We start from the raw sequence: 26,129 nt of genomic DNA on the forward strand, positions 1-26,129 counted from the left end.
CCTCGCGATCATTAACCGCCGGCTCTACCTGCTGAGCCACTGCCGCCCCTAACACTAGCTTGACGGAAGCCCGTTCACCTATTAAAAATAAATGCACAGGATATAACAGAAAAACATTTTAGTTTTTTCGTGAAATTTAATTGACGTCGGATGCCTTTTTGTTTGGATTTTCCCCAGTAAGTAACATTAACCATTTTCTTTTCAATTTTAACTTAACAGACATTGCATGTGACAGCCATCTGGAATGGATCCAAAGAAGCCTCAGTTTCCAGGCCACCCCAGTACTTGGCAGCAGCAGGCGAGGGGGCGTGGACGCCTGTCAGATGAGTCCGCCATAGGAAGAGGTGTGCCTTATGGGAGAGGTGTGCCTTTCCCTGTGTGTGAGCCTCCTGTCGGCTTTGCCAGGGGCCTCCCCCAGCCATCCAGAAATGATGGACTTGGTCGTGCCAGAGAGCTGCTCCTCTCCACAGCTGAGCCAACGGTAGGGCTTGCAAGAGGAGCTCCCCTACTTGGCCTGGCGCCTCCTCCAAGGCAACCCCCCCCCGGTCAGACCATCACACACGATTTACCTGAAGAGATGCCAGGGCTGCAGGCAGAAGAAGAAGCAGTAGTGAGCCAGCAGGTTGGTGATGTTTAACGTCGGGCCGGTCGTTTGATTGGTGGTCTACTGATTATTCCCCGTAGCTCTTACAAAGTATTCTAATTGTGTGGAATTGACAGGTTAAGATGCCCACCCTCGACCTGGGATCGACTCTGGTGTCCATGTTCAGAGGAATGGGCATAGAGCCCTCGCGGGCCTCGCGGGCCCGGGGAACACCGGCAGTGGGTGAGTATATTAAAGACTAGAATGAAGTGTTTTTTGAATTAATTTTATTTATATACATTTTGTTTTTGTGCGTAGTTTTTTTGTTTTGTTTTGTCTCTCACTCGAGAGTCTGGGCTGGGTGGGTGTTTAGGGGTAAAAAAAAAGAAAAAAAGAAGGTGTTCTAGTTCTCTGTTCGAACACCAAATGGGGGATAAACAAAAAAACTGTGTTCATTTACTTATTTTGAAGTCAATTCTATAACTCGTATTTGACATTTGTATATTCTTATACCTGACTTATATATATGCTTCTATTCTCCAATAAAACCAAAAAAGACTAGAATGAAGTCAGGCTGGGATGTGGTTATCTTCGACCCCCCCCCCCCCCCCAACCCAGAGTTAAAATGAGTACTCCACATTGAATAACATTTGAACATGGAATCTCCCATCTCCTAAAGTCTCTTTTATTTTTTTACAAATCTTATTATTGCAAACAATCATTAGCACGTGACAAGAAGTAATAGCAGTCTTTGTTTACATTAATAAAGAGGAGTGATACTAAGTTCTTTGATATGGTCTAATAGGGGATCCCAGGTAGTGTGGAAGGATTTCAGAGATCCTTTTAATGAAAATCTTAACTTCTCCATTTGGCATTGTAAGACATCCCGTATCCATTGATCGTGTGTTGGTGGGGAAGCTTGCTTCCATTTGAAGAGAATAGAACGTCTAGCTAGTAGAGTAGTGAAGGCAATGACACGGCACATAGTAATGGGCATATTCTCAGATGGGGGGAGGCCGAACAGCGCAGTCCTAAAGTCTATTATTGATGTACAGAGTCATCTTCAGTAACCAGTCAATTCTCTTGTGTCTGTGGTTGTGAGCATAAATGTGAGTTAAATGTGTAAAGACTCAACGGTACGGCTGCTTGCTGTGATTACCAATGTTCCCAAGCTCTAGAACGGATGAGACGTGTGCTGAATCCCCCTGTGGTGTTCTCTGCTGTTGTTTTTGGGTGAAGGACGGGGGGTGACTGGATATTTCGGGGGGGCAGAGCTGCAGCCCCAGACAGCCCCGGTCAGTGTCACCAGCGGCCCGGGGGGAGACGGAGCCTCGGAGGAGGTGATGGGGAGAGGCAGCAGGTAGGGAACGGGACACGGCTGCACACGAGCTCCAGCTCTGCCTAGCCGTCGGCTGACTAAGGCCAACGCCTCACGCTGTGTTAGTCCGGGTGACGCGTTCTACCAGCACCACTGCCTGACGTCCAAGGACCTTCATAGCGCGAGGCATTGGCCTTAGTGCAGAGTGCACCCTCCTACAGATCCCTCACTTCATTTCTGCACTTGTTTCTGTCGGAATTACCTGTAGAAAGTTTCTTGAAGTAAATGCGCAGGTAATCGTTCCGTGTGATCGTTATGCTGTATGCCCGCCTGCCGGAAATGTTACCAGCTATGTGTTGTACGTTCACACCCAATCGCGGACGGGAGGGTGTTTTAGGACGTTGATATTGGACCTGAGGTCTGTCTGTTTACAGCTTCCTCGGCCGAGGCTTTGCTTCTCAGATGGTGGGCGTTGGAAGGTCGGCGCTGCCCCCGTGGGGTGTTGGGAGAGGGCCTACTGTGCCGCCCGCTCTCCTCCCTGGTCCAATGCCGTCTCCATCCTCCGCCGGTGCCCCTCCGCCATCTCCATCCCCATCTCAAGAGGCTTCCATGCCTGCAGGTAGACCGCCGCCCAAGGCAGAGCTGAAGATGGAAGCGGCTCGGTAAGCAACCGTTCACACGGTAACAACTAGGGATGCACGATATGCATTTTTTTCCTACCGATACCGATGTTTACCCGCTTCTCGTGGCCGATAACCGATATGATAACCGATATGAGAACAGATATAATTTCACAGTTGATAACCTGTAGTTCATGCACACCTGTAGTGAGGCTATGTAGTGAGCAAAGATTGATGATTTAATATTCCATAGTGATCTCACCAAATCTAACTTACATCACTATTGTTAACACAACAAAGAGAACACTTCTGACTCTTCAAATGTTCATTTATTATTTCCTCTAAAGCGGGGTACACACATAAGGAATTTCAAAATCTTAACAGAAATCTTATCTGAGACAGACCCCACACATGAAGAAACAAAATCTTGGATTTGAACAGCCTTGATCGTGTTGTGTGTGGTGTGCGCCAATTTCCCCATTTCAGCACCCCACAGACATAAAGATGTTCGTTACGACAGACTCCAAACTCTCTAGTCTCGTTCCCCACGCTTCTTGATTGGCGAGCAGGGTTCCATCACTGTGAATATGGTGCTCCTTAAAATTACTTTAAAAATGCTTTTATTGAAATAAAACCTATGCTGATTCTGTTCAATCCTTTACTCCCTTTAAAGATGAATTAATAACACTGAGTTTGCGGGATCCGTTTTAAGTAGAATACTAACACACAAAAAAGAAAAAAGGAAGAAGCGGGGGCAGGAGGGGTGGGGGCGCTCTCTGATTGGTGCATCTGGGTTGCCAGATGGGAATGACATTTTCCACCCTAACCACAGTCTAAAACCGCTAATTTCACCAAACAATCTGGCAACCCTATGGTTTCTGGTCGGAAGTATTGAACGCATTTCACATTTACGATTGCCGGCCACGCCCATTTTCCGAGCAGGTTGCCGGGAGAGTTGATTGCACAATTGAAGAGAAGTGACTCTTAACACACCTCACACCACAGGATTCTGTTATAGGAAAATGTTAAGATCCATCTGATAACCGGGCGTTTTCTGTCGTTTTCAGACATCCGAAAATCGGGCCAAAACCGGCCAAAAACTCCTTATGTGTGTACCCCGCATTACAAACAGAATCTGTTATAGACAGTGCACAATGCTTTTTTTAGCCAAGATCTGGCCTCCTTTTATGAAAAACAAAAAAGGCTCACCTAAGAGTAATTAGATCAAAAAAGTGTCAAAAATAAAGTGCATCTTGTCTATCCCTGTAAATTGAAAATGCATAAATAAAATATCAAAAAATAAATAAAGTGCATCAGTCAATACAAAAATAAAGACTTTTAAAGAACCAAAAGTTGTATAGAACTTTTACAGAAACTAGTGCCAAATGGCTGCTTACGGCCAAGCTCCACCTGCTGCGTCGCGTCAACTCGCCATCGACGTTGCGTCAACTTCCCGTTGTCCAAGCTCCACCTGCTGCGTCGCGTCAACGTTGATATTCATCCGTAGTGTAATGAATGGGTTAATTCATAGTCAGGACAGCGCATGCGCCTTAGAGAGAGTTCATGATACACCAGTAGGTGACTGACAGGTGTCGAGAGAACCGAAGTAAACTGGTTATACCTTTGTTGAACCCAGACTCAAGTGTCTTATTATTCTATGTCCAAGTGACATTACACGTAGTATCGTAGAAAAGCATTGACGCTCGCAATTCATATAATATAATATTTTTCGACCTCAAGGATGAGCCGTTCGTCGTCCATTACTGCAACAAGAGTTCACCACAGGTGCGGTGATTGACGCCCCACGTGGGCGCCCACGTGGGGCGTCTCATTGTGACGTCTGCGTCCATCCACCGTCAAAAATCAAACTTTTTTGAAAGTCTACTTTGGACGCAACCATCGGACGCAACGCTGACGCGACGTACCGCAGCAGGTGGAGCACCTTTCATTGATTACAATGCATTTGATCCCAATTTCGGACGCAACGCACATTAGACGCAACGCTCGATGGCCATGGTGGAGCTTGGCCTTTAGTCTGCAGATAAACAGAATGACACAAGGCACATAGTAGGCTACACTAGTATGCTTAATAAAGCAACTGAAAAGGGCTGGGCTATGCTACTTTTAGTGCATGAGGATGAGGTAGGTTGTGATACTCATTACTCACTACAAATGCGTGTTCAATAGGCACAGCAGCTTTTTTTTTTCGCGGCTAGGCTACTAGGCTACTAGTGCTTGATATTCCTTCCATACAGCGTGCTTGCAATGGTGAATCTTAAGGTGACTTATGAGATTCGTTGTGTTGTAACTCGTAGACCTTTGCCCTCCTCTCCGAACTTTTGTCGAACATGTGTTGCAAATTGCAAACGCACTATCTGCCTCAGAAACTCTGCAGAATGTCAGACACACCGGGGAAGCTCTCATGTTTCGCTGTCGTCTATACACTGCGTGCCTGTACGCAGGCGCAGCAGCATGAGCGCGGAAACCGGAAGCAGAAATATTTCCGGCTTCATATTATCGGCTAAATATCGGCTAAAATTGTATAAAACCGATAAATACAGATAAACATGAATTTCCCATTATCGGGCCGCTAAATATCGGTGCCGATAATATCGTGCATCCCTAGTAACAACCAATACTGTTAGCTCAGACCGTATCAGGAAGTAAGTGATATTGCTGTCATTATGCGTGTACCGCAAATTGAATTCGTCTTAGGATGCCAAGATCTAAAATGGGATGTATTGTTATTGTTATTGGTCTGTATGTGTTTGTTTTCTCTCTCTCATTGCAGTGAGCCATTGCATAAGACTGGTGTGAAAGGAACTCCACTGCCCATCGCTTCAAACCACATCACCGTCGGTTGCAAGAACGAGGCCGTCTACCAGTACCACGTCACGTTCACGTAAGCATTACGACCAAAACTAGCCTCTTGTTTATCCAATTGCAGGTTATATTCAGAGGACAGCGATTAGGAGCTGAGTAAATGTAACTTTGGCCTGCTGTTGAGGAGTGAAACGTTTTTCTCAATTTTCGTCCCGCTTCACAGTCCGAACGTTGAGTCCATGGGTATGAGATTTGGCATGATGAAGGACCATCGCTCAGTCACGGGGGAGGTCGTCGCCTTCGACGGCTCAATCCTCTACCTGCCTGTGCGGATGGATGAGGTGTGTCTAATAGAGGTTTTCTATGACACCTGGCTGATTCTAATTGTGAATATGCACTTATAAGCCCTAACGAGGACAAACAGCACCCGTTCTGATGTTAACCCGCGGCCCCTTACAGGTGGTTCACCTAAAGAGCGAGAGACGGACTGACAACCAGGAGATCGACATCAAGATCCAGATGACCAAGATCCTAGCTCCCAGTTCTGATCTGTGCCTCCCGTTTTACAACGTGGTGTTGAGGAGGTACGGAAAGCGCAAGCCCTTAATCCCATTCATGACCACTGCACATTGACATTTGGAGAGACCTTGTCTGGGCTTTTTTGTTTAGACAACCCCTCCTGTTGTCCTCTCTGTGGGAGCCCTGTTTGTTCTCGAAATAGAATGATTATGCTCGCTCAATAGCTTCTAAAAAAAAAAAAAAAAAACTGTTTTACACAAAGCCAGACTTAGATTTAGAAACGATCCATTTTCGGACAGCTCCTCGCCAAAGTAACTAATTATACAAATTATTATTATTAATTATTTCTATGTGTAGCCATAGGAAAAAAAGGGATGTCTGTACCGAACGTTCAATTGAGCTTGATTGAATTATGTCTGTCCCGTGTGTGTGTGTGTGTGTGTGTGTGTGTGTGTGTGTGTGGGGTCAAGGGTCATGAGGATCCTGGGCCTGAAGCTGGTGGGGCGGAATCACTACGATCCGACCAGCGCGGTCATACTGGGGAAACACCGGTAAGTACTAGTAATGAGTTTGGACTTCAAAGAAACGCATTTTAAACTATTTTTTTCTTTCTTTGGTGTTTTTTTCCCATGCTAACTTGCAGCTGACCCTCTGTCCCCACAGGCTGCAGGTGTGGCCAGGCTACTCCACCACCATAAAGCGCACGGACGGAGGCCTGTACCTCGCAGTGGACGTGTCCCACAAAGTGCTGAGGAACGACTCGGTCCTGGATGTCATGTGAGCAGCACCCTGCGTCTGTCACGGCCTCCCTCCCCGAAGGGGTGGTCACATTGGGCTTACCGTACGACCAGAGCGCTTGCCAAGACACAATGTGCTGCAGCGAATTGTACATGATACAACTTTTCATGGAAGTGATGCATTTTTACTCACAGTGCTTAGAATGTTCATCCACATTTAAACACCACAGATCACCATGCGGTGACACCACGTCACCGGTGTACCGACGGGTACCTCCTCTAACACGCCAAGGCGAACGTCCTGGTCGAGGCCTGCCTTCACCTCATCCTGCCAGTGTATGGCCACGGGGATGGGGGTGTGATGGGCAACTGGTGTCGCATTCTCATCAAGCATGAGACGGAGCGGCAGGCCTGACATCCTTGGTAGGGGCTGGTGGGGGCACGTATTGAATGTGCTCTGGGCGTACGTTTTGAGTAAGTGCTCGCGTAGAGCTTCCCTGTTAGCTTCGGTAGCCGGCATGGGGAGCGTGGTTGACCTGGCTGGCGGCTCTGCACGCCGTGGGCAGTCACATAGTTCTGAGGCCGCCAGATTCACCTCCCAGGGCTTGACGCTTACCTTTTCCCCAGGTAGCACTGTGCTACCATGTCAAAAAATTTAGTAGCACACCAAGAATTTCAGTAGCACAATGAAAATTGCGCAATTTTCGTATGACGACAACAAATTATCATAATCATAACATATCAGAATTATCATAACCGGCTCTTGGCCGTAATAAAAATGGAGACTCACACAATGTAAAGGGGAAGTAAGAATATTCATTTATTAATAAATGATTCATAAATAAATAATTAAGCCCAGGCTTTCATATAAAATTCATAAATTCTGAGCAATTAAATGCAAAGAATGTCTGTGGTCCAGCAGTCTTGATAATCTGGTCGCCTGGCCCGCTTAGAGCTATCAAGCCATCTTTCAACCGCTGGACTTGGATCAAACTGCTCAAGCGGAGGCCCCTCCAAACTGATTCGCATTAGGTCTTCTGTGGTAGAAACGGCCAGCCTACTTCTGGTTGCACTTTTAATGCGGTTCTGGGCTGAAAACCCCCTCTCACATTGGGCAGCCGAGATTGGGAGCACCAACATCATTTTGACCAGTTCCAGTATGTTCTAAGGGGAGAACAATTTTCATTTTTTAATTAATTTTTAACCCTCACCTCTCACTATTCAAAAACAACATACATACAATAAACATGAATGTGTTTAAGTGTAGGGCTATCTGGATCTACTTTGCCTTACTTGGTAGTCTTTCTTATAGGGGTCCTTTGTGAGGAGAACCTCCCACAGCTCAGCATAGCTTTTGTCGCTGAAGTTCTCGCTTACGAGTACTTTCAGCCAGTGGCGGCTGGTGCAAAACATTTTGGGTGGGGCACAGCAGTGTGGCGGGGGGGTCCTCTTTCGCGCGCGCAGTGCGCAAAAATCGCGTGCACGATTTTATTTCCGCGTGCACGCGCATAAAACACGCACTGGCGCTCAAAACAAAGACGTAATTTCACTTTACCCACGCAATACCCACTTAAACATGTGTGAGGATACGTAACGGCGTTTTGTGACAGAACTTTCACTTTCATTCATGAAATTCACCCCGTCTGTGTTACTGTTTACACAAGTACAATCACAGTGTGACAGTCAGATGGAGCATTCGGTAAACAACAACAGCAAGGTAATGCATCAGCTGAGTTAAAGAAAACCAACTCTTACCTTTGATGACAGAACATGAGCCGTGTTTACCCGTACCTCCGCCTTGCCCCGCGCATATTGCTATGAATAGTTCGAAGATAGGTGCTTGCACGTTAGGTGCGAGGCTGCTTGGTTAACTCATTAGCGGGAACATTATTAGTTGCACAAAATAGGCTGATTTAATTGACCATGAACATCAGAGACAGACATTACGAATGTTCATTTAAAATACTCCGGAAGCCCGAAGTCCGGAAAACCGGAAGTCGGAAGTCCTCAGCATAATGCATTGTCTGCAATATAACCGGAGATTCAGGACGCACATTTGTGCGCCCTGGCCAAGAAATAGAGACAGCCAATTGGAGCGCTGCTACAGCTCACGTGTAAGCGAAAAGTATTCGTCCTGGCATAGACTTGCATTGACCGGCGCCCCGCGTTCTCCCCCTATGTATTTTAACAGTGAGTTTTACACACACACACACACACACACACAGATAAAAATGTTTATTGTATTGGAGGATTTTTAATGAATGCTGATAGGCGCCGACAGAATATCAGCCGCATTTTGTGAATAAACAATGTTTATTTAAAAAAAATACTTTAACAAATCGCTACTAGGAAGTGAAGGTGGGGGCGGCGCCCCAGCGCCCTCTATCGGCCAGCCGCCACTGCTTTCAGCCCTTCCCATTCCTGTTGCAGGGCAGGAATATCACACCCCGCTCTGAAGGATCTCTTCTTTTGCCACGTAGTAAGCGATGTTAAACTTTAACTTGAGCTGTCTTTTAATTTCCTCACTGGAGCTAGCCTTCTGGCGTCCAACAGCTTTCTCAAGGGGCTTGTTCTGAGCTGACATGAAAGCTTCCCTGCATTTCACATGTTTGCGAGACAGACCATGTTTTTTCACTGTGTCGCGTTTCAGCTGTGCGTCTCCTGACACAAACGCGGTCTTTCCAGCTAACTTCATGTGGGCGACACACCACTTGCAATACATCTTCCCTTCCTTCAGCAACAGCCACGGGAAAGATGTTTGCCACTCGGCACTGTACCTGTAGACCTTTGTCACTTTTGTCAGAACAGACTTCGCGTTGGCAGTGGCACCGCCATTATCACCGCGTGGATAATGACCTTCCCCCTCCCCTGACACACTTTCTGACCGGGCGCTCTCCTCCTCGCTTTCCCCGTCTCTGTTTTCTTCGTCACTCTCGTCTCCAGCTGTAATGTTGACTCCACTACCCCCCTCTACCTCCTCTCTGTCTGGAACGGTGCTAACATTAGCCTTGCTAAAGTATGCCGTAATCGGATTCATTTTAACAGCGGTTGTAACGGATCCCCGTATATGAAAAGGCTTGAGACTTACTGCTCTAACTTAAAGTGTTTATTTCCTTCTTCTTTCCTTAATTGAACCTTGAAAGTCCACATGTGATAATCAAACAATCAAATAAATTGCACCATAAATTGCACCGTAAGAACTTATGGCCTCATACGGGTCCATTAAAACTGTCTTCCTTTACCGTCAATCTCTTTTTGTCTTCAGCACCAAATGGCGAACTTGTGTGAGCTTTCTAACTAGGGAAGCCTAATCAAACCAAAATACATACGCATTTTGCCTAAAGCTCTTCAAAATAAAAGTCACCGATATCCTATTCAAACAACATATGAATCACATAACAAAGCAGTTTACAAATGTATGGCAGGTTAATCAACATAAAATAATAACTTTTCTTGGGGTTCTTTACAGCGGTCTTTACATTATTTTAATGTAAATATTTTCAATTATTACAATGCTTGTTATGGAGCCAGTGCAAATCACAAAACAATCTGTCTAAAGTTATAGTGTGTGGTTATATGAAACGTGACAATATTAAGCGAACTGTAAAGTGAACTGTACGTAGGGTGCAACAAACACAGTTAGCACAGCAGTTCTCGATAATGACCTTCCCCCTCCCCTGACACACTTTCTGACCGGGCGCTCTCCTCCTCGCTTTCCCCGTCTCTGTTTTCTTCGTCACTCTCGTCTCCAGCTGTAATGTTGACTCCACTACCCCCCTCTACCTCCTCTCTGTCTGGAACGGTGCTAACATTAGCCTTGCTAAAGTATGCCGTAATCGGATTCATTTTAACAGCGGTTGTAACGGATCCCCGTATATGAAAAGGCTTGAGACTTACTGCTGTAACTTAAAGTGTTTATTTCCTTCTTCTTTCCTTAATTGAACCTTGAAAGTCCACATGTGATAATCAAACAATCAAATAAATTGCACCATAAATTGCACCGTAAGAACTTATGGCCTCATACGGGTCCATTAAAACTGTCTTCCTTTACCGTCAATCTCTTTTTGTCTTCAGCACCAAATGGCGAACTTGTGTGAGCTTTCTAACTACGGAAGCCTAATCAAACCAAAATACATACGCATTTTGCCTAAAACTCTTCAAAATAAAAGTCACCGATATCCTATTCAAACAACATATGAATCACATAACAAAGCAGTTTACAAATGTATGGCAGGTTAATCAACATAAAATAATAACTTTTCTTGGGGTTCTTTACAGCGGTCTTTACATTATTTTAATGTAAATATTTTCAATTATTACAATGCTTGTTATGGAGCCAGTGCAAATCACAAAACAATCTGTCTAAAGTTATAGTGTGTGGTTATATGAAACGTGACAATATTAAGCGAACTGTAAAGTGAACTGTACGTAGGGTGCAACAATCACAGTTAGCACAGCAGTTCTGGATAATGACCTTCCCCCTCCCCTGACACACTTTCTGACCGGGCGCTTTCCTCCTCGCTTTCCCCGTCTCTGTTTTCTTCGTCACTCTCGTCTCCAGCTGTAATGTTGACTCCACTACCCCCCTCTACCTCCTCTCTGTCTGGAACGGTGCTAACATTAGCCTTGCTAAAGTATGCCGTAATCGGATTCATTTTAACAGCGGTTGTAACGGATCCCCGTATATGAAAAGGCTTGAGACTTACTGCTGTAACTTAAAGTGTTTATTTCCTTCTTCTTTCCTTAATTGAACCTTGAAAGTCCACATGTGATAATCAAACAATCAAATAAATTGCACCGTAAGAACTTATGGCCTCATACGGGTCCATTAAAACTGTCTTCCTTTACCGTCAATCTCTTTTTGTCTTCAGCACCAAATGGCGAACTTGTGTGAGCTTTCTAACTACGGAAGCCTAATCAAACCAAAATACATACGCATTTTGCCTAAAGCTCTTCAAAATAAAAGTCACCGATATCCTATTCAAACAACATATGAATCACATAACAAAGCAGTTTACAAATGTATGGCAGGTTAATCAACATAAAATAATAACTTTTCTTGGGGTTCTTTACAGCGGTCTTTACATTATTTTAATGTAAATATTTTCAATTATTACAATGCTTGTTATGGAGCCAGTGCAAATCACAAAACAATCTGTCTAAAGTTATAGTGTGTGGTTATATGAAACGTGACAATATTAAGCGAACTGTAAAGTGAACTGTACGTAGGGTGCAACAAACACAGTTAGCACAGCAGTTCTGGATAATGACCTTCCCCCTCCCCTGACACACTTTCTGACCGGGCGCTCTCCTCCTCGCTTTCCCCGTCTCTGTTTTCTTCGTCACTCTCGTCTCCAGCTGTAATGTTGACTCCACTACCCCCCTCTACCTCCTCTCTGTCTGGAACGGTGCTAACATTAGCCTTGCTAAAGTATGCCGTAATCGGATTCATTTTCACAGCGGTCTTTTTCTGACAGGATTTTCAAATGTAAATGCGCGCTTGTTGTGCTTGCGGGTCACGTGTCTTTTTTTTTGTTTTTCTGTTTACAAAGGATTGCATTGGTTTAGATGCGCTGTGATCTTATTAACAAACATAAGATTGACTGCGCATGACAGTAGTTCAGCAGTCTTTTGTCGCACTGGTGCGATTGAATGTATTTCCAAGTCGCACAGAAGTATATTCACTCGCAAATGCGACCAAAACAGTCGCACTGTCGAGCCCTGCCTCCCCAAGTGTTGGGAACCTGTCCGAGATCATGCCCAGATCCACGCAGGCTGAGCGGGAGAGGAATATGCGGTCTGAAGTGTCCGTCACGTACGCAATTTGGCGTGTCTCCAACCTCCGAGCGTCGTTGCTGTCACCGGCGAACCTGACCACCGCGGCACCAAGAATTCGAATTCCCTCGTTGTTCGCCGCCCTCATGGTCATGGATACGGGAATGAGGTCCTCCGTACTCAACCCCATTTGTTGGGCGACCTTGATACCGATCAGGCAGCTCTGGCAGCCGTGTCGGCCATGGCAGGCAGGGTCACTGCGCGGGTGCGTTTCAGGAGGTCAAATCCCAGTGCTCTGTAATCCTCACGTTCGACGGTGAGGGAGAGGTTGATGTAAGGCTGCGGGTTGGATGTACGCTTCATCCACTTGTCACACATATCGTCGTATAGGTGGTGAGCGAGGGGAAGTGTGTGTAGCCTGTCACCCGCGCTGGCCACGGTGAGCGTGCACAGCTCGACGAAGGCTGCCGCCTGCTTGTCGCCCACCACATCTGTCTTCTCAGGTGGGGATTTGGCCGGCCGGCTACCCAGGCAGACCTTCTCGAGGTGATTTTGGCGGCTACATTTCCGGCACGTCTTGCCATAGCCGGGGCACTCGTCACGTCTGGTGCGCCATATGGGCGTTTTTCCGTGGCCCATCCCGCCGCAGTAAACGCATGCTCCGTCAGGCTTGGCCTTCGGTGTCTCCAACCTGGTGGCCCCTTTGGTGCGAAGGTCCTGCTGTTTCCCTCGCCTATATGAACTACTGATCATATCTGTGCTCTGAGGGTCGAGTAGGCGCGATGCTGAGCGTTTCCCGGACTCCTTGGCTTCGATATACTCTATCATGTCCTTTAATGGCATGTCTTGGTTCTTTTCGCCAAGCAGGTCGAGCTGTATTTCTTGGTCCGCAATGCCGCGGGCGATCACGTCACGTAGTATTTCCTCTGTGAAGTTATTGATTTGATCACACCCCGCCTTAGTGCAGTCCATCTCATATTTGCATGTGTCTGCCTGCCCCTTCAAGCGGGCGTGGAATGATCGGATGGGCTCCATGTCCCTGTCGCATGTTAGATAGGGCCACCCGAGCCACCATGGTGTTTTCCGCACGGACGGCGAGCGCCTTCATGGCCGCGAGGACCTCTCTCATCGCTGTCTACCAGGCTTCTGCCTGCCGCGCGAGTGAGGTCTTTCCTCAGATCCTCCTCGCAGCACTCTAGGAGCTGTGTGACGATGTCGGGTCCGACCAGCTTAGTGCCCCTCTTGTATTCACTCCAGCGGGTTATGAAGTATGACCAAGTCTCTGCCGTCCCGGCCAGTGCTATAGAGGGGCGCCTGAGTTTCTCCATTTAATTGTTAATGCTCGGCGCTCTGGGGACTGCAGCGTGTGCTGTTGCGTGTATGTTCAGCATGGCCACTGCTGCCTCTTCATGTCTAGCTATATAGTCACAGCCCTCGATCGGGCAATCCACTACTACAGGTGCCATTAGTACAGCTACTCAAGAAAAAAAGTTTTTATTTTTTTATTTTTTTAAACCAAACTTAATTTCAGCAAAGCAGGTTAGTTACAAGTTCTGTTAATTACCAGTTCTGTTCTTTTACGACATGTCCGTAGGCTATTCAGATTCCCGGGTGGCGTTATTTGCCGATGTCCGTATACAGATTCCGGGGTGGCGTTATTTGCCGATGTCCGTGTGAGTCGTTCGCGAATACATGCGTCTTCCTCTTTGCTGGATTTGTCTGCTTGACTGCATCACGTTGTTTAATTATAAATAAGAACAATATTCCATTTGTTCATTTGCTTTAATGAAATGACTCTGCGAAATGACAATAATTAAACAAGTCCTGAGCAGGGCGAATGCAGGTGTAAACATTAGAACAGTAGTCTATCTAATTCCCTTTCCGGTGCGTGCACCTAAACATATGACCGTAGTGCAATATTCCCTAATTATATTCTGAAATCTGGAATCATTTTCATTTCAGTTCAGTCATAATAGTTTGCCACGAACCTTGTAAACCCCACTTCTGCAATTCACTCTCAGACAGATTTGTCTTCACTTTCCCTGGCACTTTGTTTTTTATTTTCTGTAGGAAGCTTGTCATGTTTGCAAAGAATAAATGGTCTAAAAATGTCACTTGTAGCGGAGAGGACAGGGAAGTTTCACGCGCCAGAATGAGCAGGACAGTAGGCGTGGCTTATAGAAGTAAACACAAAGTTATTTCCTGGCTGACACGTGACCACGAGTAGGCGTGGCTTATAGAAGTAAACACGAACTTATTTCCTGGCTGACACGTGACCACGAGTGGGCGTGGCTTATGTTACCAGGCAGGATTCAACGGCGCTTCAGTGCTGAACCTCCTCACAGATCTGAACTGACTGGATAGGTGAAAGCAGCAATATGATTAACAGATATTAAAACCTTTTTGCAGTCCATCCTATCCATGTCTGTTTGTCATTAGGACATTAGGACATTATAAAAGTGTTATATAAGAATACAACGAAAGTGTAGTTCTTTTTTTTTTTTTTTTTTTCAATAAAAATATCGATCTTTATTTATTCGAGATAGCATATCAAAGATAAACCTTATTCTATAATACCATAACAAATTACACAATAACTATACAACAGTAAACATACCTTTTAGTCATTTTCACCATAGAGATAGGGGGATGTTACTGTATATTCATCTTGGTTATGACATCTGTCCACGTTTTTGGAGTAAAGCAAATTGGTTGGGAATATGAATGACACTCGTCTATGAATGACTTGGAACAAATGTATAGTAAGGCTATATCAGGGAGTTATAAATCAACTACAACAGGAACGGAAAGGAAAGGCCTATCTATCTACCTACCTTCATGTAGACCTATTCTGCACATCCACAAAGCCATTGACATATCAGGTGGCGAATAACAGTTTTGGCACAGGTTTCCAGTCCAATATAAGGAGATGGTATCCCTTCCAATGATATGACACAGTAAGAATCTGAATAGATAGGGGCACTATCAGTGAATGGATCAGAAATAGGCTAGTAGCTGTTACAATCTGACACCCTATCTAATCTACTTCAGCAGTTGACGATAGAAGGACACTGATATGGACAACGACCTATACCTGTAAACAGCCTACAGGGAAACATAGTACTGTAAAAGGGGCAAAGAATAAAACTACTGGTTAACACTCAATACGTAGCCTATACTCTCTGATACTGGGCGAGTAGACTGTAAGAGTGTAGGAGACTCACCGGTTGAAATACCGGTTGTTGCAGCCATTATGTCTGTGTTGGATGTCATGTTTACTGTTGACCACTGAGTGGCGAGGGCATAGGAGTGCACAGGTATATAGGTGAGCTCACCGGTAGGCTACAGGTGTTACTGATTGAACTGGTGAGCACACAGTCTTTGACCGTGTTGCCACACGCGAAACTTTGTAGTGTATCATAAATTTGTTTTTTCAGATTTTATCCCTTTTTCACCCAATTTGGTAGCCAATTTAACCCAACTTAGCATCCAATTATCCCCTGCCTATTGCATAGGATCCGCCGCACGACCCCGTGGCCGGCAGTCCCAGAAGAGGCCGCCAGGCAGACTAGCTGACTGGCTCCTCGAGCCCAGCACCGTTATTCCGGCGCCCAGGGGGCGGTGTTGCGCGGCGGATCCTAGTCCAGAAATACTCCTATACCGCCCTCGGAAGCGGCCGCCCAATATGCCGCTTCCCGTGTGCCTCGGCCATATCTGGATCTGGCGAGCCGGGATACGAACCCCGGCCCCGGTGGGCAGCATGCACTAGTGGCCAGTGCGTAGACCGCTACACCACCGCGGGGCCTGCTTTGTAGTGTATCATGTTTTTTATAATAAAGTAAACAAATGATTGCAACGTACAGAAGTCGTCGGTGTTGGTATCACGAGTCAACTAAAGTTTACAGTTCAACAGTCGCGGTGACTAAGGAGGAAATAGTCACCACATTTAAGTCAAAAACTGAGCTCTGCGCTGATGGCGCTCCCAAAGCTCACACGCCTTTGTTCTCCATTTTTCTTTCAACTTGTAGGGGAGTTTCTGAATCACGGCTCGCATGTTAGCTGGCATGTCAAGTTCATTGATGTATTTCAATTCTTCCATTGCGTTACAGCACTCACGCAAAAGGAGTGAATATGCTTGCAGTCCTTTGACATCCTCAGCCTTCACCAATGGCCAGCCAAGCACCTTGTCCACATATGCAGCGGTAATTTTCAACTCATCCCCAAAATGCTCCTGCAGCAGTTCCATTGCTCTTTCATAACCTCTGTCGGGAGGCATAAGTTGACAACTGCGGACTAGCTCCTGAGGCTGCCCTCTTGTGTACTGCTGTAGGAAGTACAAACAATCACCTTTGTTGTTGGTCTTATTTACCACACAGTGTTGAAATGCTCGGACGAAAGCTCTGTATGACAGAGGATCTCCATAAAACACTGGAATTTCTCTTATTGGAAGGGAATTCATGTTTTGCTGTTGCACCAAGAGCGCCGTTATTTGATTTTGTGATTGAAGTAGACTGTAAATATTGCCATCCTGGGTGTTAGGAGAAGGTACAACACCACGGTTAGCCTGACCGTGAGAAGATTGAACGGCATGTTCAGAATCCTGACTGTGTGAAATCTGCATGTGAGGAGATTTTATGACCTGTGCAGCATCCAGAATGTGGGAAGATTCCATGACCTGTCCAGAATCCATCATTTGGTTTGTTGTTCCATGTCTCTTTAACCTTGATGCCTTCTGGTTGGATTGTGAATGAGACTGTAGGCCTATATTTTGCTTTGGCTGCACATACATGTTTTTCATAACAGTGCTTGGAAATGGATTGAATTCATTGGCCCCAGGATTGAGAGGTGTTTTCCTTTCCTTTGTCTTTGCACCTTTCTTTGTGTACGATTCTTTAATTGAACTCCCTCCATCAGATTTCATAAACACTGCTAGTTTAGCAGAGGACACTGCAATCTCGGTGTTAAGTTCAAGCTATTCCTGTTTCCTCCGAAGCTGCTCAGCCTGCTCCTGCAATACATGTTTGTCACGCAAAGCAGCAGCGCGCGTTTCTAGTGCAGCTTTCTCGGCTGCAGCTTCAATGCATTTTAATGAGAATGTAGAAGATCGGCCACTCCTTGAGCTGCCACGGCTCTACTGTGATCGTTTACTTGAAACCTGCGTTCCCACATTAGAAAAACTGTCATAAGGATGCACCTCATCTTCGTCGTCAATTTTGTAGTGATTCACAGCTCCATCAACATCATTATTGCTTTCCAACCATTTTGTAACTGCACCAGTCGATTCATTATCCATTTCACATTCCAACCATTTTGTAACCACATCTGTAAATTCATTGACACTCAACATTTTGGCTTTATACCACACTTCATGCTTGTCAGCTTCATCGGCTGGCAGCAAAGGTAATAGAGTTGTGTGTGCATTTTGTGCGTCATGGCACATCAGTTTAAACTTGTCAAACTCGCATTTCACTGGTTCTTTACAATCCTTGTTGCTGTTAGACATCAGTTTATTAATAGTCTCCTTTAGTTTGTTTGCTTTGTTCAAATGACATTTTCTTTTTGTTTGCAAAGTGTCTGTAATGTTCACCTTATGTAATATTTTTCAGACTGAACAATGCAAATAATCATTTGTTTTTCCTGGAACTTGCCTGAAGAACAGCAAACTAAACTCTACAAGGGGGGGCACCGCTGAAGACACACACAGAACACAAAGCAACCCCAACAGCCAGGGGCAAAGCCGGAGAACAGAGAGGAGAGAACCTGGAAGGAGGCAGCTGGTCAAATGGCCAAAGGCAAACGAGGTTGCAGTCTGGCAGAAGCTGGACAAGGACCTCAGTTTCATCCTAGATCATTCACTGCGTGGCCAGGTGGACACCAAGTTGAACTGCATTGGAGACATCTTGTATGATGAATGCAGAGGCAGATTTGGAGTGATGGCTAAAAAGCGGAGATCAGGCCCAATGCAGAAGGGGAGAAGGGAGAGAGAGATTGAGCAGTTGGTGAAGAGGCGGCGTCAACTCCGAAAGCAGTGGAGGAAGGCAAGTAGAGAGGAGAAGGAGGGCCTGAAGCCACTGTGGGAGGAGGTGAAGGTAAACCTTGCCAGCCTGCGAAGGGCGGAGCGCATTCGCAAACGCAGAAGGCGGAAGGAGAAAGAGAGGAGTAACTTCTTCAAAAATCCCTTCAAGCATGCGAGACAGCTGCTAGAGGACAAGAGAAGCGGGAAGCTGGAGATTACTAGACCGGAGCTAGAGAATCACATCAGGGAGCAATACAGTGACCCAGCAAAGTCAACTCCGCTGGGATCCCCTGGATATGTTCCCCGCCCAGCTCCCCCAGCTTTCCTGTTTAATGCTGCTCTCCCCAAACTCAGTGAAGTAGCAGACGTGGTCCGGAAGGCAAGAGCATCCTCAGCCCCAGGCCCCAACGGGATACCATACAAGCTGTACAAGAACTGCCCAGGAGTCCTGAGACACCTGTGGAACCTGTTGAGAGTGGCTTGGAAGAACCAAGTCATCCCTTCAGAGTGGCAAAGAGCTGTCACAGTTTTCATCCCGAAGGAGCAGAACTCCACTACCATCAGCCAGTTTAGGAGTATCGCTCTCCTCAATGTTGAAGGGAAGATCTTCTTTTCCATCTTGGCTAAGAGGTTGACCAGCTACCTCACAAGTAACGAGTACATCGACACCAGCTGCCAGAAGGCGGGTGTGCCAGGCTTCCCAGGGTGTGTGGAACACTCTGCAGTAATATGGGAGCAGATCCAAAGGGCGAAAAGAGAGAGAGGTGACCTGCATGTCGTGTGGCTGGACCTCGCCAACGCATACGGGTCTGTCCCCCACCAACTCATCGAGTTTGCCTTGGACTTCTTTTACATCCCAGTCTGCATTAAAGCCCTGGTAGCCAAGTACTTTGAAGACCTCCAGATGTGCTGCACCCATCAGGACTTCACAACAGGCTGGCAACAGTTGGAAGTAGGCATTGCCATGGGATGCTCAATCTCCCCCATCCTGTTTGTTGCAGCCTTCGAGATCATCCTCATAGGGGCCAGGAAGATGGTCGGAGGAGTGAAACTGCCCTCAGGTGAAAGGCTACCAGCGGTGAGAGGCTATATGGACGACATCACCACCATTCTCCAGACAGCAGCGTGTACAACAAGACTGCTGAAGAGAATAGACGAGCTTGTGAGCTGGGCGAGGATGAAGATCAAACCCCCCAAATCACGCAGTGTGTCTATCAGGAAAGGAGTCAGAAGCGACAACACCATCTTTGTCGCAGGTGGTGAGGACATCCCATTGCTGGCAAATCAACCCGTCCGCAGCCTGGGTCGAACCTACACAGCAGAGCTTTCTGACAGGCAGATGGGGGAGACGGTGAGGAAGCAGCTCGCAGATGGCCTGGCCAGGATCAACCAGAGCCAGCTCCCCGGAAAGTACAAAGTATGGTGTTACCAGTTCATACTGTACCAAAGGGTGATGTGGCCTCTGAAGATGAGCGAAATCCCCTCCTCAGTGGTAAGCAAGATGGACGGGCTGGCAAACTCGTTCATCAGGAAGTGGCTGGGACTGCCAAGATGCCTCTCAGACGTGGGCCTCTTTGGTAGGAACACGCTTCAACTGCCACTGCGATCCATCAGCTCTGGATACAAGCAGGAGAAGGCTCGGTTGGTGCTAGAGCTGAGGGAATCCACTGACCAGCTGGTGAGAGCAGCGGGCACCCAGATAAGAACTGGAAGGAAGTGGAAAGCCCAAGAGGAGGTTGATTTGGCAATCGGCCAGCTGAAGCACCGCGAGGTGGTCGGCAGAGTCCAGGAGGGTAGAGCAGGCCTTGGAAGGGGCGAGACTCCCTTGTTCTGGTCAAAGGCTTCCAAAGAAGATCGAAGAGCCATGGTGGTGGCAGAAGTGGCAAGAACTGAGCAGGAACGCCTTAACATAAAGGCGGTGTCCCAGGGCCAGCAAGGACGCTGGACGTCATGGGAAGGTCTCACAAACAGGCCCATGTCATGGTCTGACCTGTGGAAGATCCCCCAAGCTAGGCTCAGCTTCCTGATCAGAGCAACATATGACACCTTGCCTTGTCCCCGAAACCTCCACCAATGGTTTTCTGCCGAAGAGACCTGCCCCCTTTGCAACACCATCAATGCGAGCCTCCAGCACATCCTGACAGGCTGCAAGACAGCGCTGTCCCAAGGCCGCTACACATGGCGACACGACCTGGTGCTGAAAAAGCTGGCAGAGGTGGCAGAGACATGCAGACAGGAGGCAAACAGCAGACCTTCCGCTCCAGACAGACATCCCATCCAGTTTGCAAGGGCTGGAGAGAGAGTCAAACCCTCCCGTCAGAGAGATACAGCAAGACTCCTCGCACCGGGTAGTGAGTGGACCATGAGGGTCGACCTGGGGAGACAGCTCCAGTTCCCCAGGGAGATCGTGGAAACATCGCTCCGACCAGACCTGGTCATGTGGTCAGAGGCTTGCAAGACAGTCCTTCTGGTCGAACTCACTGTCCCTTGGGAGGGTGGTTTGGAGGCAGCCAACGAGCGGAAGCGAGCCAAGTATGCAGATCTGGCGGCGGAGTGCAGGGAGGCTGGCTGGAAAGCCGTTACGTGCCCTGTGGAAGTGGGGTGTAGGGGCTTCGTAGGTTCCTCAGCTGCTCGCCTACTCCGTGACATAGGATGCACAGGAGCAAGGCATCGGAAAGTCATGAAAGAGCTGGCTGAGGAGGCGGAGAAAGGCAGCTTCTGGCTGTGGCTAAGAAGGAAGCATAAGGGTTGGGGGGCGAACAACACCTAGGGCATCAGCAGGGGGTGGCAGGGAGAGATCCCTGCCATCGCTCCGCCACCAGGAGATGTACTGGGGTTAAAGGAGCGAAACGTCAATGACTGGTGGTCCCCAGCTGATGACCCAGTTAGGCCCACATAGGTGTTCAGTGAGGTGTCACAGCACACCTGTTCTAAAGGCACTGTTGGAGGTGCGTCAGGCAGCAATGCCCAGCAGGAGTACCATCACCTGTATCATGATTTGTTTAACCTGGAAGCATCCAGTGACTACTGTGAAAGGGCAGTTGGCATCCAGGGAAGACTGGAAGACAGCCAGGAGAGACTGGATGACCGCAGGAAAGTCTGCACCGGGAGTGGACGGCTAGTTACCTCACCCACTTGTCCCATAAAGGGACACCCTAAAACTGACTACGAAGACAAATAAGAAAAAACAACCCGATGGCCCTCCGAGAGGCGGGATGGAAGAAGGGCCAATTCAAACGGATTTCTCGGTAACGACTGGAACGGACATAGACAAAGATTCTTGGATTATGAGAAGATGCAGGTGTGGGTGGGAAAAGGTGACCACCTTCCGAGGTCTACGGATCCACCAGGGAAGGAAAAAGTGTGAAGAGGGAGGCCATCAGCAGCAACATTGCACTGCAACCGCAGGTCAGACAAGAGGAACCCAAAGCCAGGTGGCAAACCACAGTGCTGAGGGATCCAACGCTGCTGAGGAAAGGCAGGCGGAGGACACAGGAGGGCCCTCGGTGGACACCAATGCCTCTGAGGGGGGCACCGCTGAAGACACACACAGAACACAAAGCAACCCCAACAGCCAGGGGCAAAGCCGGAGAACAGAGAGGAGAGAACCTGGAAGGAGGCAGCTGGTCAAATGGCCAAAGGCAAACGAGGTTGCAGTCTGGCAGAAGCTGGACAAGGACCTCAGTTTCATCCTAGATCATTCACTGCGTGGCCAGGTGGACACCAAGTTGAACTGCATTGGAGACATCTTGTATGATGAATGCAGAGGCAGATTTGGAGTGATGGCTAAAAAGCGGAGATCAGGCCCAATGCAGAAGGGGAGAAGGGAGAGAGAGATTGAGCAGTTGGTGAAGAGGCGGCGTCAACTCCGAAAGCAGTGGAGGAAGGCAAGTAGAGAGGAGAAGGAGGGCCTGAAGCCACTGTGGGAGGAGGTGAAGGTAAACCTTGCCAGCCTGCGAAGGGCGGAGCGCATTCGCAAACGCAGAAGGCGGAAGGAGAAAGAGAGGAGTAACTTCTTCAAAAATCCCTTCAAGCATGCGAGACAGCTGCTAGAGGACAAGAGAAGCGGGAAGCTGGAGATTACTAGACCGGAGCTAGAGAATCACATCAGGGAGCAATACAGTGACCCAGCAAAGTCAACTCCGCTGGGATCCCCTGGATATGTTCCCCGCCCAGCTCCCCCAGCTTTCCTGTTTAATGCTGCTCTCCCCAAACTCAGTGAAGTAGCAGACGTGGTCCGGAAGGCAAGAGCATCCTCAGCCCCAGGCCCCAACGGGATACCATACAAGCTGTACAAGAACTGCCCAGGAGTCCTGAGACACCTGTGGAACCTGTTGAGAGTGGCTTGGAAGAACCAAGTCATCCCTTCAGAGTGGCAAAGAGCTGTCACAGTTTTCATCCCGAAGGAGCAGAACTCCACTACCATCAGCCAGTTTAGGAGTATCGCTCTCCTCAATGTTGAAGGGAAGATCTTCTTTTCCATCTTGGCTAAGAGGTTGACCAGCTACCTCACAAGTAACGAGTACATCGACACCAGCTGCCAGAAGGCGGGTGTGCCAGGCTTCCCAGGGTGTGTGGAACACTCTGCAGTAATATGGGAGCAGATCCAAAGGGCGAAAAGAGAGAGAGGTGACCTGCATGTCGTGTGGCTGGACCTCGCCAACGCATACGGGTCTGTCCCCCACCAACTCATCGAGTTTGCCTTGGACTTCTTTTACATCCCAGTCTGCATTAAAGCCCTGGTAGCCAAGTACTTTGAAGACCTCCAGATGTGCTGCACCCATCAGGACTTCACAACAGGCTGGCAACAGTTGGAAGTAGGCATTGCCATGGGATGCTCAATCTCCCCCATCCTGTTTGTTGCAGCCTTCGAGATCATCCTCATAGGGGCCAGGAAGATGGTCGGAGGAGTGAAACTGCCCTCAGGTGAAAGGCTACCAGCGGTGAGAGGCTATATGGACGACATCACCACCATTCTCCAGACAGCAGCGTGTACAACAAGACTGCTGAAGAGAATAGACGAGCTTGTGAGCTGGGCGAGGATGAAGATCAAACCCCCCAAATCACGCAGTGTGTCTATCAGGAAAGGAGTCAGAAGCGACAACACCATCTTTGTCGCAGGTGGTGAGGACATCCCATTGCTGGCAAATCAACCCGTCCGCAGCCTGGGTCGAACCTACACAGCAGAGCTTTCTGACAGGCAGATGGGGGAGACGGTGAGGAAGCAGCTCGCAGATGGCCTGGCCAGGATCAACCAGAGCCAGCTCCCCGGAAAGTACAAAGTATGGTGTTACCAGTTCATACTGTACCAAAGGGTGATGTGGCCTCTGAAGATGAGCGAAATCCCCTCCTCAGTGGTAAGCAAGATGGACGGGCTGGCAAACTCGTTCATCAGGAAGTGGCTGGGACTGCCAAGATGCCTCTCAGACGTGGGCCTCTTTGGTAGGAACACGCTTCAACTGCCACTGCGATCCATCAGCTCTGGATACAAGCAGGAGAAGGCTCGGTTGGTGCTAGAGCTGAGGGAATCCACTGACCAGCTGGTGAGAGCAGCGGGCACCCAGATAAGAACTGGAAGGAAGTGGAAAGCCCAAGAGGAGGTTGATTTGGCAATCGGCCAGCTGAAGCACCGCGAGGTGGTCGGCAGAGTCCAGGAGGGTAGAGCAGGCCTTGGAAGGGGCGAGACTCCCTTGTTCTGGTCAAAGGCTTCCAAAGAAGATCGAAGAGCCATGGTGGTGGCAGAAGTGGCAAGAACTGAGCAGGAACGCCTTAACATAAAGGCGGTGTCCCAGGGCCAGCAAGGACGCTGGACGTCATGGGAAGGTCTCACAAACAGGCCCATGTCATGGTCTGACCTGTGGAAGATCCCCCAAGCTAGGCTCAGCTTCCTGATCAGAGCAACATATGACACCTTGCCTTGTCCCCGAAACCTCCACCAATGGTTTTCTGCCGAAGAGACCTGCCCCCTTTGCAACACCATCAATGCGAGCCTCCAGCACATCCTGACAGGCTGCAAGACAGCGCTGTCCCAAGGCCGCTACACATGGCGACACGACCTGGTGCTGAAAAAGCTGGCAGAGGTGGCAGAGACATGCAGACAGGAGGCAAACAGCAGACCTTCCGCTCCAGACAGACATCCCATCCAGTTTGCAAGGGCTGGAGAGAGAGTCAAACCCTCCCGTCAGAGAGATACAGCAAGACTCCTCGCACAGGGTAGTGAGTGGACCATGAGGGTCGACCTGGGGAGACAGCTCCAGTTCCCCAGGGAGATCGTGGAAACATCGCTCCGACCAGACCTGGTCATGTGGTCAGAGGCTTGCAAGACAGTCCTTCTGGTCGAACTCACTGTCCCTTGGGAGGGTGGTTTGGAGGCAGCCAACGAGCGGAAGCGAGCCAAGTATGCAGATCTGGCGGCGGAGTGCAGGGAGGCTGGCTGGAAAGCCGTTACGTGCCCTGTGGAAGTGGGGTGTAGGGGCTTCGTAGGTTCCTCAGCTGCTCGCCTACTCCGTGACATAGGATGCACAGGAGCAAGGCATCGGAAAGTCATGAAAGAGCTGGCTGAGGAGGCGGAGAAAGGCAGCTTCTGGCTGTGGCTAAGAAGGAAGCATAAGGGTTGGGGGGCGAACAACACCTAGGGCATCAGCAGGGGGTGGCAGGGAGAGATCCCTGCCATCGCTCCGCCACCAGGAGATGTACTGGGGTTAAAGGAGCGAAACGTCAATGACTGGTGGTCCCCAGCTGATGACCCAGTTAGGCCCACATAGGTGTTCAGTGAGGTGTCACAGCACACCTGTTCTAAAGGCACTGTTGGAGGTGCGTCAGGCAGCAATGCCCAGCAGGAGTACCATCACCTGTATCATGATTTACAACAGATTAATTGTCTGGAGATCTTTGATGGTGTGAACAGACATTGGAGGAGGGGACAGATTTACCAAGTGTTTGTATTTTAAAGGACTCCCAAAAAAAAGAAAGATCAAAGCTATCAACATAATGCCTTATTTACAATTCAAATTATCTGAATCATATCTACCTTTTGGTATTCCTTATGTTTTCATTATTTCAAATAATAATTTTGGATTGGTCCAAACTTAGTAAATTTGACCCAATACAGTTTTTTTTTGTAGAAGAAGTGTATTGTTTCCAGAGTATCTATGAAAGACCATGTGACCACATTTCCCAGGGACAGTCTTCAGTGAGAAGAAGAGCTCAACAATCAGTCCTACCTCGGAGACAAGCAGGAAAAAAAACGTAATCCAAAAAACAGTGAAATAACTGCACATAGTTAGTGCCTGTCTGGTTGTTCGTAACACAAAATAAAGCATCACACCTTCAAACAACCACCCAGAAATATGTCTCCTTTACCTGGCTTCACACACAACTAACCCAGGGCTGATCCAAGGAATGCAATGATTCTTATCGGTTCTATCCTGATCAACATTCAACATGTATATGAATATTCTGTCGCATTGCACCATAGTGAAGAAGTTCCAGATCCTGTTTCACAGGCCAGTAACGGTAGCAGGTCTTGACAGACGTTCTTCCATTAGTGAACCGTGGGAGTTAACTGCATTGAACGCATCCATACACCTCTCTCCTTCATATAAAATATAACTATTTTACAGGGAGACAATAAGAACAGGACATCTATTATCTTACAAGGAACAACATACAAGCAGAATATGTACAGCGTAATAGACCAACTCGAGGCTCTCTTAAAAGGAGGATCAGATCACTGGCC

At 48.0% G+C, this 26,129-nt stretch overlaps 1 protein-coding gene across 1 annotated transcript in view; it reads left to right on the top strand.

Moving 5' to 3' along the window:
• Positions 1-244: 244 nt before the first annotated feature.
• The window catches only part of LOC308163910 (piwi-like protein 2), a gene marked incomplete at both ends in the record, with an annotated part of 153,206 nt that continues 127,321 nt past the window's right edge, over positions 245-26,129 (top strand). The window contains 8 exons of the mRNA XM_080538084.1: positions 245-481; positions 721-826; positions 1,823-1,943; positions 5,313-5,423; positions 5,568-5,685; positions 5,804-5,928; positions 6,334-6,414; positions 6,527-6,640. Of these exons, the coding sequence (XP_080394210.1) occupies positions 245-481; positions 721-826; positions 1,823-1,943; positions 5,313-5,423; positions 5,568-5,685; positions 5,804-5,928; positions 6,334-6,414; positions 6,527-6,640 (1,013 nt within the window). The remainder of the gene's footprint in view (positions 482-720; positions 827-1,822; positions 1,944-5,312; positions 5,424-5,567; positions 5,686-5,803; positions 5,929-6,333; positions 6,415-6,526; positions 6,641-26,129) is intronic.

The sequence above is a fragment of the Nansenia antarctica genome, assembly GCF_963989245.1.
Source record: "Nansenia antarctica genome assembly, chromosome: 8".
Taxonomy (NCBI): Eukaryota; Metazoa; Chordata; class Actinopteri; order Argentiniformes; family Microstomatidae; genus Nansenia; species Nansenia antarctica.